This window comes from Protopterus annectens, chromosome 8.part0 (assembly GCF_019279795.1).
Source record: "Protopterus annectens isolate FY-2018-M chromosome 8.part0, PAN1.0, whole genome shotgun sequence".
NCBI classification, from domain to species: domain Eukaryota; kingdom Metazoa; phylum Chordata; order Ceratodontiformes; family Protopteridae; genus Protopterus; species Protopterus annectens.
The window spans coordinates 609,274,601-609,287,528 of record NC_056741.1 but is presented as its reverse complement, the minus strand read 5'-3'; the positions used below and the strand labels follow the sequence as shown (position 1 = coordinate 609,287,528).

The 12,928-nt window shown below is 42.5% G+C and overlaps 1 protein-coding gene across 3 annotated transcripts in view; it reads left to right on the top strand.

Annotated features, from left to right (window-relative positions):
• Nucleotides 1-12,928, top strand: part of LOC122808944 (dynamin-1-like protein) — a 1,240,976-nt gene that overhangs the window by 251,197 nt on the left and 976,851 nt on the right. For all 3 annotated transcript variants that reach the window (XM_044080100.1, XM_044080098.1, XM_044080099.1), the window contains one exon: nt 6,071-6,117. In XM_044080100.1, coding sequence (XP_043936035.1) covers nt 6,071-6,117 — 47 coding nt within the window. The remainder of the gene's footprint in view (nt 1-6,070; nt 6,118-12,928) is intronic.

Sequence of the window (12,928 nt, the reverse complement as noted above, 5' to 3'; positions counted from 1 at the left end):
CACATTGACTGCTTATCTGCTGTCCACCTTCCTTATGTAAAGGACAGAGAGACCAGGCAGCTATTGCAGGAAGCACTGATTTTTTTTTTTTTTGTGACTAGTTGTAATATGAAGCATATCTATGCAGTCTTGTAGTTTCCCACCACAGAATTTGACCCCCCCCCCCAGTTGGATGACTCCAAGTTCTGGAAGATTTTACAACTGATCCTTGGACAATCCCACCCCTGCAAAATGTGCAGCAGGAAAGGCGACACTAAGTCTTATCCAGAAACAAGCCATCTGAGAGGTCTTACCTGATCAGCAGTGACATGGCTTTTACCTCCAGTTCTGTTTGGTACCAAATAAGAGAAAGCTTCTCAGACCCACTGTAGACTTGATTGTCTTAAATCAGTTTGTTCCAGAAATGTCCTTCTTCGTGGTCATGATGCATTCAGTCCTTTCCTGCTTGCCTGAAAGAGATTGGATACACTTGTTCGGCCTCAAAGACCCATAGCCCCAATATTAAGGGAGTCAAGGAGGTTTCTCCACTTTTGTATAAGAGACAGTCACCATCAGTTCCAGACTTACCTCAGCATGTATGGTCTTCACCAAGTACATATCTGTGGTTGCCAGCTCACCTAAGGCTGCAAGGTACCAAGGTATTTCCATATGTGAGGGACTTTATTCTAGGAATTGCCAGTTGATGACAGCCTTGTAATCTCAAGGGAATCACTTCTGTTTTTATTGTGGTTCTTGGGGAATACACTGAACACTGCAAATTTACATTTGGTGTCTATACTCAGTTGATCACATTCGTTGGGTGCAATATGGTCAGTCTTTCTTGTTGAGACATTATTCCCTGGGCAGGAATTGACTTCTCATAATATTGTCTTTCAGATCCTTCAAAGTCAGATGGTTCAGGCTAGCATCTTCCTTCAGACCCCGGTCTTATGGCATCCACTTTATATGCCATTCCTGGGTCTATAAGAACACTGAACATTTGAAATGTCGAGTGTTCTAATATCGACCCGTTTTCAGCTAACGCTGAAAATATCGAAGAAACAGGGAACCAAATTCTTTCTTAGGGAAATAATTCGGTTGTCCGTTTCTCTTGCTTCGATATTTTCAGCTGTCTGGTGGAAAGTTACGGGTCGGGTTCAGGTAAGTGTGCGATTGTGTGGACGTGTGGGTTAGGGCGGGTTAGGTGAGTTAGGGTTAGGGCGCGGGTCAGGTAAGTGTGCGATTGTGTGGACGTGTGGGTTAGGGTGGATTAGGTGAGTTAGGGTTAGGGTGCGGGTGAGGTGACTGTGCGATAGTGACGGACCTTAGGGTTTGGGTTAAGGCAAGTGGATAGTTAGTGGTGTATGTGTAGTTTAGTGTAGGGTTAGGTGTAAGAGTTTAGGTGTATGTGTGTGGATTGCTGTTTGTTTGGTGTGCTTGTGTTGTGTGTATGTGTTTTGGAACAGCAATTTTTTTCCCAGGAAAAAATTTGCTGTTCCGAATGTTCGATGTTTTTTTTTTCGATTTGCTAGGGTTCGATATTAGAACACTCGACATTTTGAATGTTCTGTGTTCTAATATAGACCTCGATTCCTCACGCCAGATATCACATTATGGTTCTGAAGTGGAGCTTGAATGTTCAGTGGGATTAACTTGCTAAGCCCTTGATGTCACCTTCAGAATGCATAAGTTCAACCTGTCTCTTGGCAGACCCCTTCAGCCTTCTGTCTGCATTATAGTTATCATAGTGAGTGCCTCTGAAGTAGGGTAGGTGGGTGGGAACATTTTCAGGGGCAGGTATTTTAGGTTGCATGGTCACAGCAAACTTGCAGTAAATGTTCTGCAAATGTAGGTCGTCTTTCTCACTTTGCAAGCTTTTCAGGACTCCCTCCCTGGAAATGCCATTGCCATCTACAGACAACATGTCTGTGATATTGTACATCAGTAAAAGGTTAGGAACCCATACCTGTCCCCTATATAGAGAGGCCATGAGACTCTGAGAACGAGCTTTGTTCACCAGTTACCTTCTCATAGTCACACATCCATGGCAGTTTATTTATTTATTTATTTAACATTTGTTGACCGGGAAAATCCGACTCAGACAGAGCCTATTTTCAGCGGAGGCCCAGGGAGAAACGCTCTAGATGCATGTCTTTGGATGGTGGCAAGGCCACCTTATTAGCGGACCATCTTATCAGTGGTTGCTGATGCCGCACAAGTGGTATGTTAGGTTGCTAGGAGTGAAGCCTTGCTGTGATCTGTTTACATCTCCAGCAAATGTTAAGTACAGTAATTTATTTTCCAATATCCAGAACTTTCCCCTGAGTTTCCTTTACAGTTTCCTACATTCCCCTTATTCAAAAGTTTCTGGAGAAGGCCACACTGTGCAAAGTCCAAGTTATTCTGGAAACTTCTGGCAGGTATGGTTCCCCTGCTATGGCCTTCTGTTCTGGAACATCCTTTCCATCTTAGATCATGCCTTCTGTCATGTCCGTGTGGCAGAACTTACCTGGACCTTCAGTATCTACAGTTGAATGTATAGTTTCTCCAGTGCCAGAGATGGCCATTGACCTGTTTTAGCATGAAAGGGTGTTCCATATTCTGATATCTGCTCAAAAAAATGGCACTAGGAAAATGTATAAGAATTTTTCTTTGTGGAGTTTGCCCAAGGCTTGGATCCATTTACTGAATCCATACCTACCATCCTTGATTACTTGTTCAGAGCTTAGTTATTATGTGATATAGTTCACCTGGCTTCCATTTACAGTCTCTATCAGGGCACTAATTCTCTGTCTTTACATCCTTGAAAGTTTATAAAACCTTTTGAAGGTGCTTTTCTTTTATGCCATTCTATTAAAACTCAATTTCCTCCTTAAGACCTTTACTTTATACTAGAGAAGTTGATTCTTATGTCTTTTGCAACTACCACTGAGGAAGATTTTGGAAGTTTTTTTTTGGCAGTTGTGCCAACTCTAATAACTTTAAAGTTGCAAGCTTCATGTGCAGATCCTCCTTGCTTAGTTTTCTATAAAGACAGTGTCCTTGAAAACAAATCCTTCCTTTATGCCTAAGGTAGCAACTGAAAACAAACCTGAACCAAGCAATTGGCCTGCCCTGTGCTCTTCTCCAGTTATTTAAGGAATGATAATTTTGTTACATTTCATGCATTTACCTTAATAGTACAAAGCCTCTCTGTTAGGAAAGATTCCTAGCTTTTTGTCTCTTAAAAGAAGTTGGATGAGTCTCAGCCTTGACCTTAATGAAATGTGTTTCTCATTCCATTCTGTATTGTTATTAAAAGTGCAAAGAACCTTTGACATATGAGCCCTAGGGCTCACTGTACTGGAGCTGTAGCAGCCCATCAGGCTTTCTTTAAGATTGTGTCTTTGAGTGATGTTTTATGCAGGATGCTACATAGGCATCACTTATTGTTTTGCAAGACACTGTCAAGCTGGATGTGATGCCTAAGGTTCAGGTCATCCTTCAGTGCCATTGTAATCAGGAGTATCCTTCCATGAGGAGTCATCCAAGTGGATAAGCTTGAGAAAAGTTACCTACTCAATGTAGTGATAGTTTTGAATTATCAGTTCCGTCTTTATCACCATATCCACCCTCCTGCCTTCTGCTGCAGTCTTGAATGGACTACAAGGTTTAAATTAGTGTTTCCTTTTGTTTCATTGCATATTCAATATATTGAGAAACCTGCAGCCATTCCGATTTCCATTTCTTCTTGGTAAATGGGTAAGGTCTTTTTATCCTCAGAAAGTTTGTCTGCCAGACTGAATTCTTGCTAGTCTTAGTCCTTGATATGATGAAGATGGAACTGCTAATCCAGATCTGTTATTAGGGTATGTAACTTCTGTTTCATAATGCTTGAAGTATAATGTCCACACACACAAAAAAAAAAAAAAAAAAGCTAACAAAAACAATTGTCCAGTACACACCCAACTCCACAATGATATTAGTGTTGGTATTCCAAGTCTTAAGTCTGACTTTTTAATTGTGAGTGACTACAGTTCCCATCCCTCAACTCCCATGTGTTGTATTCGTGATAGGTCTGATGGCACTGCATAAATTGTTAGCCTTGGGACATAAAGTGCTGTGTTTTGTAATGGTCTGTTTTTTTTTTTTTCTTTCTTACTGCATTTGTGGTTTAGTTCTGAATAAAATGCTTATGGAATTTTAGTTGGAGGATGGCTCCATGTTTATTTTTGCACTGTGTCTAGTAAGTGGTGAAGGGTATCCTGTAACAAGTTTTGCCTTGTGTACATTAGAGCGAGTATGGTTAAGTTAGGCTTTGTTCATTTGTAGTAGTACTTTGGTTATGCTTGATTGTCTTGCCCCCAGAGCATTTGATAGTTCACTATGTGTATTGTACATTTTTGGCATCACAAAAAAAGGGCTATGCATTACTGTTACATTATTACATTACTGTATTATTATCATACGTTGATGACTATGATGTAAGTAACCAACTTCATGTCACCTAGGGACATCTGAATGCAAGAAAAATAAGTCAGGAGACTAACACCTGCCTCTGATTAAATCCCATTCATACTATGAGTTTACTGTAGCAATTTTCTTGCAATTCAAACATCTTTAGTTATGGTCAGTACCCTTGTACTTCATTAGAACACAAACTATGTAACTAAAAACTAAAATAGTGATATGATGGTTTATGTGGCACAGTGTCTTTCCTGTCCATGTTATTATATCGGAAAAACTATTAGATGCTTAAAAAGACGTATATATGAACATCATCTAGCTATAAGGAAGGGAGATGATAAAAATGCTTTAGCTAGACATGCCAGAGTGTGTAAACATTTTAAGAAATGTGTTTTTTCAGTATTGGATAATGTGAGCTCTGAAATGTTTTCAGGTGATTACAAAACTAGACTAGAATGTAAAGAAAGTTTATGGCAGATACGTTTGGGTGCTGATAGTGCGCCAGGTCTTAATGATATTAATTTTAAATGTTTTTTACAATATATGTAAGGTAATCATTATTACATTTACACATACACACTGTCCTCTGTTTTTAGTATGTAAATGTGCTTTATATGTTCAGTATTGACTTTCTTAAAAACTGTGTCCTTAATTTTAATGTTGAACAGTTAATTAATCATGTGATTTCAATCAGAGTATTTAAGTGTGATGAAAGGGTAGATGGATGTTTTTTGAAGAAGTTCACGATCATTAAATGTGAATGAAAGCTTAGCATAGTGTCTGTGCTTTCCTGAGGCGTGGTGTTGGTTTCGACTTTTGTTTTTTGGTCTAATTCTTGTACGTCATTACTTTCACTTTGGGTGAGCATAGCAGTCTTTCTGCAAAGTTAGTTCTTCCTTAAGTTATTGTACCCATCTAGCTGCATCAGTTTCTTTATCTCTTATAAACAAAAAGAAAGTCAGATTTGCAGATCAGTTTGCAAGCAGACTTCTTCAGTGATAACCTTCAGAGCCAACAGAATTTCCACCAGATGGTGTCATTTTTTTTTTGTTGGGGGGGGGCTGTATTTTTTAAATGTCACCTGGATGCAGAGGAATTGCATGCTGGAAGCACTGGTTGTTATAAGCATTGAGATTGCTTTGCACGTGCTGATGTGGTCACATATGAAGGAATCAAAAGTGAGTGTGGTCTATTATAAGGCTAAACAAGCTAGGTAGCTGACAGTTTGCTAAGGATAGTTAGCAGCACCTATCTGTGCTGTAGCTACTTTTCATAGTGGAATATATACATAGTCCTTGTTCAGAACCATAGTCATTACCAGAAGAAATGGAGAACTCTGGAAGTAAATATGGGAAAGTAGGTTGGTTTTTCAGTATGCCTTATGGCAAGCTTAGTCTGTTAATGCTTCTCAGCATTCATTCCATTACTTGCAGTTGTGTTCTGTAAGCCTTAATTCAAACTGGTACCTACGGCATTATTAATGGACAGTGGAGTTGCCAGTAGCTGAAGCCAAGTTACTGAATTCAAGACTAGTTAAGGAAGAAATAATTTTGGTAAAAGAAAAAATATTTGATGTCTGTATCATTGAATAATGGTAAAAAAATAATTTTCTGTTTTTTTTTTTTTTTTTTTTTTTTCTCCTTAGGAATCCAAGCGGAAGAATGGGGAACATTTTTACATACAAAGCACAAGGTAGGATAATCAGAAAAAAATGTTTGTAGATCCCATAATACCAAACGTGTAAGTGCCATCAGTAGTGGGATGTTATTGTTTTTAGCTGATAGTTTCTGAATGTTGCCTTGACTATAGCAACTAATTTTTACCAAGGAGAAAGTACTATACTATACTATTATTTAGATATTTATATATTCCTATAGTTAAATTTTGCTCTACCCACTTTGCATTACGTCTTTGTTTATCCCTCTCCCCTACACTTTGGTGTTCTCTACTATCGCTGGCAGTTTTTCCCTTGTCCTTTCTTAATTTCTGTCTCACATTCTTTCAATGAGTCACTGTGCTGTTTTTACCATGTGGTTTCCTTTGTCTACCATTGTTGGTAGTACTTTTTCTTTCCCTACGTTTTTTGGTAGTTCTGGCCTACCATTGTTGGGAACCGTTCCTTTCTTCTGTGTGCGTGTGTGCTTCATTTTTTGTGTGTGTGAGTGCTGTCTGTTGACAGTTGTTTTCCATAGTCAACATGACAGATAAATGAAAGGAGACAACAGTGTTTAAACATTGCCAAGGTTGTGGTAGGAAGATGCCCAACTCTGATGGGCATTATTTTGCATGTATTGCTTGGGCCTGGCACATCTCCAGCAAGACTAAAATTTGTCAAGAGTTCATTCACTGGACCCTCGTAGAAAAGAAAAACAAAATTGATTTTAAAAGGTCTAATTAAGTTTTCTTTTGAGGAGGCTGTCTCCAAGTCCGACATATCCTCACCTTCCTCCAAGTCTGAATTTGGACAGAAGAGGAGTCATTCGGTGTTAATATCCCCTTCAGCTCTGGCAGCCAAGAAACACAAGCCTTCGGCTCCCACACCTTCAGCGAAACTGAAGTTTAAAACTAAGATACTTACTGAACTGACTTCCTCGGCACCATCTGCCATAATTACCTCGGTAACACAGGTCTCAGTGCCGACCTCCTCTGTACCAACAACTGTAGCTTCCCCGAGTGTACTGGCTCCACCTGCAACACTACCAGAAATTTTGTAACCAGTACCAACCAGGGACCAAAAACCAAATGTCATGAATTTACCCAGATATTCCTCTTCAGTCGACCCCTTTGTGGGACAGCTCCCAAGTCCATTCCTAGATGGACAGGAATCTCCCTCAGGCTTCTGTGTCCATTCCTCCAGGAGTCTGACTGAAGTCAACATCATGAGGTTGGTGGATCAGTGCCTAGTGGCTAGGGGTCTTTCTGTCTCTTCCCAGGCCCCACTCCCTTCTGGAGATGGGGCTTTCTCTCCCAGGACTCCACCAAACTTTCCTCCTCTAACCTCCTGTGAAGGCTTAGATTTAACAACTCCAATTCCTCCAGTTCATGCTGCTCCGGTGCCGACAGTCTTTACTTCTTCAGTTCCGGAGTCTGCTTTGAGTTCCTCGGTTCCGCTGCCGGATGAGGGTCTCGGATCATCTCCATTTTTTTATTCAGGGTCCTCTTGGAGCTTGGGCTGACATGGGCTCTTCCTCTGCTTCTGCTTTAGGGGTAGGTTTCTAGGAGCTGTGTGGGACCTTGGTTCTGAGGTTGTCCTTTTCGGTTCTAGGCGCCTATTCCCTCTTCAGGTGGAACCTGCCTTCTAGGTTATGGAGAGAGCATTGGCTTCTGCAGGTTCTCAGCTGACCCCTCCCATGTTGGAGTATTATCCAGGGTCTCCCTTTTGCCTAGAGCTGCCACCAACCTCCACACCCAGGCAGCGAGCACCAAAGCTGCAGGATACCCCTGGGCAGGGCCCCGCTTCCTCTGAGTCCTCTTCAGAGATTTCCACTGAGGAGTCTCCCCGCCACAAGACATGTAAGAAGAAACACTTAGATTCCCTTGAAGAATCTGTCACAGACGACATGGACTTTTGACAGGGAGGGTTCTCCTTGGTCACCCCCAGAAGATGTCTGCTTTAGAGACATTCTAGAAATACTGAAACAGAGGGTTAACTGAAAGCCCAAAGATCCTACCTCCTGAGGAGTCTGTGTACCTGCAAGGTTTTAGCACTTGCCTATCTACTTCTTGGGTGACCCTTCCTGCTGTGACAGTCTTATTAAATTGAGCGCAGAGTGGGCTTGGAAGGACCCTGACTCCGTAGAGCCTATCCCCAGGTGACCACACAAAATTCTTTCAGCTCCAGAGGACCACCAGTTTTGGGCTAATACATTAGCAGTAGATGCCATGGTAGTTGTGGCGGCCACCAAAAAGTAACTGGTGGAAGAGACTTCCACTGTTCATCCCCTAATCGAGGGTTCAGGACGATGAACAGATTTGTAAAGTGAGTGTATACATCATTCACCTTCACTTTAAGGTCCTTGAATTTTATGGCACACTTTACTAGGCTCCAGAGGGATCTGATCAAGGAGTTGTCAGATACCCTTGCAGATGCTGTGTCTGAGGACATCCAAGATAAAGTGGCCTCCCAGCTGATTACACTAGAGTCCATCTCAAACTCGTCCATGAGGCTTATCGTGCATGCAACCGAAGGGACGACTAGGGCATCCTTTTGATGGATCTTCCTTGTTTGGCTCCAAAGTCAGAGAAACATTAGCCATGTGAGAGAAAGGTAGAAAGACCCCATCTGCAGAACCAGAAGAGCAGGAATATGTGGTTCAAAAAATCCTAAGGGCCTTTTCAGGACACAAGTGGTGGTGGTTCCTCCTAGGGGCAGAGGGGAGATCTCCAATGGAAGATGCCAACCCCATGGCTGAGATGGCCCATAAAATCTGGGATGTTCTTCGTGTTTCACTGTTGCAGTCATTACATTTGGGTAATCTGCTGGCAGGTTGCCCTCAGTCGGCCTGAATTCCAAAGTCTTGGGTCCTGCATTGGTTGCTGTCTTTTCTTCCATGATGTCAGGGGTATAAAACATGCAGCCGACGCCATTTTCTTTAGTCTTTCTTGCTGCGCGGTGCCGAAGCAGAAGCATTTCACAAGTGCCGGTCAGCCGACTACTGAAATATTCGAGTTTGAGTTTCAGAACCGAAGTCTTCACTAAAGCTTAGTACCCAGTTGGGGAAACTTTTTTCTTGCTTTTTACCGATGTCAGAAAAAGTTAATAATTGTATTACTTGTGGGAAGCAAATACCTCATAAGGATTTCCATTTATACTGTATTCCTTGCCTAGGCCCTGATCACAACGTGCCTGGCTGTCGGTTTTGTGCTAGATTTAACCAACGCGCTATTAAGCGTCGATATATTTTTGCCTCAAAGTATTTTGGAAACATTTAACTACCCAGAAATGTCGTGGGATAGCAATCCGACTACCGGAGTACGTAAAAAATGCAAAGAAAAGGAGAGAGAAAGGCAGTCGAGATCCAAAACCGACGAAGCTTCTCCTAAGCCAGTCGCCGGTACTCAGTGAGGTGCTTTTGCAGCCCCTGATACCTGCTACCTTTGAGTCGCAGGCCTCTACAGACACCCATGTGGAGTCCGGCATGCCGCAAGATTCTCAAGGTATTGGTCCGACGGATGTATCTCCCTCGGATGGGTCTGGAGCCGCTGAGCAGGCACCAGCTTCTGAGGGTGCATTCAGACCTCAACATTTGTATATCAAACCGATGACAGCTGCAAAATCAAAGACAAAAGCAACTTCTAAAACTGAAAAACCGATGCCTGAGCCACGTGCACAGGCCTCTATGCCTAAAAAACAGATGATCAAAATGGCTGAAGACCTTATTACCTTGATCAGGGGTACTCATCCCCCTCCAGATAAGAGGCCTAGGCAAGACGCTGATTATGAATCTTCAGATCAGGTTTCTCTTTCTTTTGATTCCTCTTCTGATCAGGAATGATCTTTACCTCCCTATGAGGATTCTGATGCTGAGGAGTCTATTCCATCTTCTGCATCTCCTCCTGAGGATTATTCATTTGGAGAAACCTTGCGTACTTTGAGGGAGCATTTTCACTGGCAGAGTCAAGACTTCTCAGAAACAAAAAAGAGGCTCAGGGATTTCCTTCTTTTCCCTCAGCACAAGCCTTTAGCCATTCCCCATGTTTTAGACATTGTGGATGATGTGTTTTCGGAGTCAAGCCTGACCCCTGACTCCTTACCTCCGGCTCCCAGTAAGCCTGACGAATATTACAGGGTCCCTGACTCACATAAATTTTTTTTATTTAGAAACCCTGCTGCTGATCCTGAAACTATTTCACAGGGTCCAAAGGGAGTTAAGGCCTCAACAGCAAAAAATCCTACCCCCTCTGACAGAGATTCAAGGGGCACTGGACAGATGGGGAAAAAAGGTTTATACATCTGCAACCTTGGCAATCAGGGCGTTAAACTGTCAATTTCATATGCTTAAGTACCAACAACATGTTATGGGATTGCTGAAACAGAAAATGATTTTGGTTTCAGAATGTGCAGAAAATAAAGAATTGCAGGAATTATTGCATGCATCTGAACAAGTTGGAAAGCATACTTTGCAATGTGGTTTTGATTCTTTAGAGGCCTCCTGCAGGGCCGCAGTTACTGGATCTGTGATTGGGAGGCATGCCTGGTTAAAGGAACAAAATTGATCATGTTAAAGCTAAATTGCTAGATGCACCTTGACAGCATGACTCTGTTTGGTATTAAGGCAGAAGAGGTTTTAAAGAAAATGGAAGACAAAGCTAAGTCTATGCAAACTGTTAGACTTCTTAGAAGTGCAGCCACCAAGATTCAGTAGACACTGGCCGACAAAAATTGGTCCTTTCCTGTGTCAGACAGAGCTCAAAGGGACAAATCCATACGTGCTTTAAGGGTTCCAGATACCAGGTGCAAGACTCATACAGGTCAAAGCAATGGGGAGCTTCCACCTGGAGGAGATAAAGCGCAAACCTACAGAAAGCAATCCCAATGACTTCCCTCTGCCTACATCAAGCACTTATATTTTGGCAGCACCCATAGGGGGAATATTAGCACTTTTGGCTCAAAATTGGCAGTTAATAACCCAGGACAGGTGGGTACTAAACATCGTATCACAGGGATACAGATTCCATTTCCACACTCTGCCAATAGCAAATGGTTGGCCAGATCTGCCAAAAAAATCAATGGGCAGAGGCACAGAAACAGGTTACGTCCCTCATGGATATGGGGGCCATTCAGACAGTACTAGAACAGGAAAAAGGACTAGGTTTTTACTCAAGACTGTTCTTGGTGCCCAGAAAGGACAAGGCCTGGCGACCAATACTGGATTTATCGATTTTGAACACATACCTGGACATTCCAAAACTCAAAATGCTGACTTTGCAGCAGCTTCTGCCCATGCTGGCAAGAAAGCTTGGCTGGTGACTTTATATCTAAAAGAGGCATACCTGCATGTCCCAATAAGACAGATGTGCAGAAGATAACTCAGATTCAAGGCTGGCTTAATGCATTACCAATTCTCTGCACTGCCCTTTGGCTTATCTACTGTGCCCAGGGTCTTTACAAAGTGTCTGGCACCAGTAATTGCATTTTGCAGACAAAGAAGTATACAAATATATCCTTACTTGGATGATTGTCTCATTCAAGCAGTAAACAAGGACACTCTTCGACACCTGGCATTTGTGAAAAGGCTTCAAACATGCCTAGGGTACACAATAAACAAAAAGAAATCACAACTGGTACCCTCTCAAAAGATAACATTCCTGGGTGCAAGCTTGAATACAACTGCCCAGATGGCTTACCTCACGTCAGACAAACAAAGGCAACTGACTACTTACTTCAAACTGATGGCAACAAAAACCCAGTCTTCTGCAAGACAAATTCTGCAGGCTCTGGACTTCATGGCATCCTGCATCCTGCTAATTCCATATGCAAGACTGCATATGAGGAAACTTTAATGGTACCTAAAAAGTTTATGGAGTCAACATTCACACAGTCTGGAAACAATGATTCTTCTCATTCCCTGCCTGCAACAGGAGTTTCTATGGTGGGCAAGGGCCTGTCATCAAAACATGGGACGGCCCTTCACTCTACCCCCTGCCAGCCAAACCTTAACAACAGACGCATCAGATTATGCCTGGGGGGCCCACATGGTAGGAAGATGCATTCAGGGCATATGGGCACCAAAGCAAATGCATCTACATATTAACCAGAAAGAGACGCTAGCTGTTCAAAATGCCCTAACGGCCTTCAAGGGCTTACTTCATCCAGGACAACTACTGATAAAGACGGACAGCACCACAGTCATGTGGTATATAAACGAGCAAGGGGTCACACACTCATACCCCCTTTGCAGATTAGCCATGGCACTGTGGGACACAGCTTTGACCTACCAAATACATCTTCAAGCTCAATTCCTGCCAGGAAAACAAAACACTCTGGCAGACGATTTAAGCAGAAGCCTTATGGATCCTTACGAGTGGAAACTAAATCCACAAGTCTTCAGCATGGTAACAGAGAAATGGGGGAGCCCAGACACAGATCTATTTGCTTCTCCTCAAAATTATCAATTGAAAAGATTCTGCACAAGGACTTATCACAAACAAACATGGAAAGTGGACGCCCTATCCTTCAGTTGGAAAAAACTATCAGTTTACGCCTTTCCTCCTCTGCCTCTTCTACCCAAGGTCCTCCTAAAAGTCAGACAAGAGAAGCCAAAGATGATATTAATTGCCCCGGACTGGCCCCGCCAATACTGGTACCCAATCCTAAGGAACTTGTCTCAATACCCAGCTTGGATCTTGCCTCAAAGACCACAACTACTGTCCCAGCAAAACAATCAGATCCTGCACAATCAACTACAGACTCTGAACCTGGCAGCATGGCTAATCATGTAGTCATACAAACGACACCTCTCAGTAAAGCTGTAATGGATGTCATTTTGGAAGCCAGAAGGCC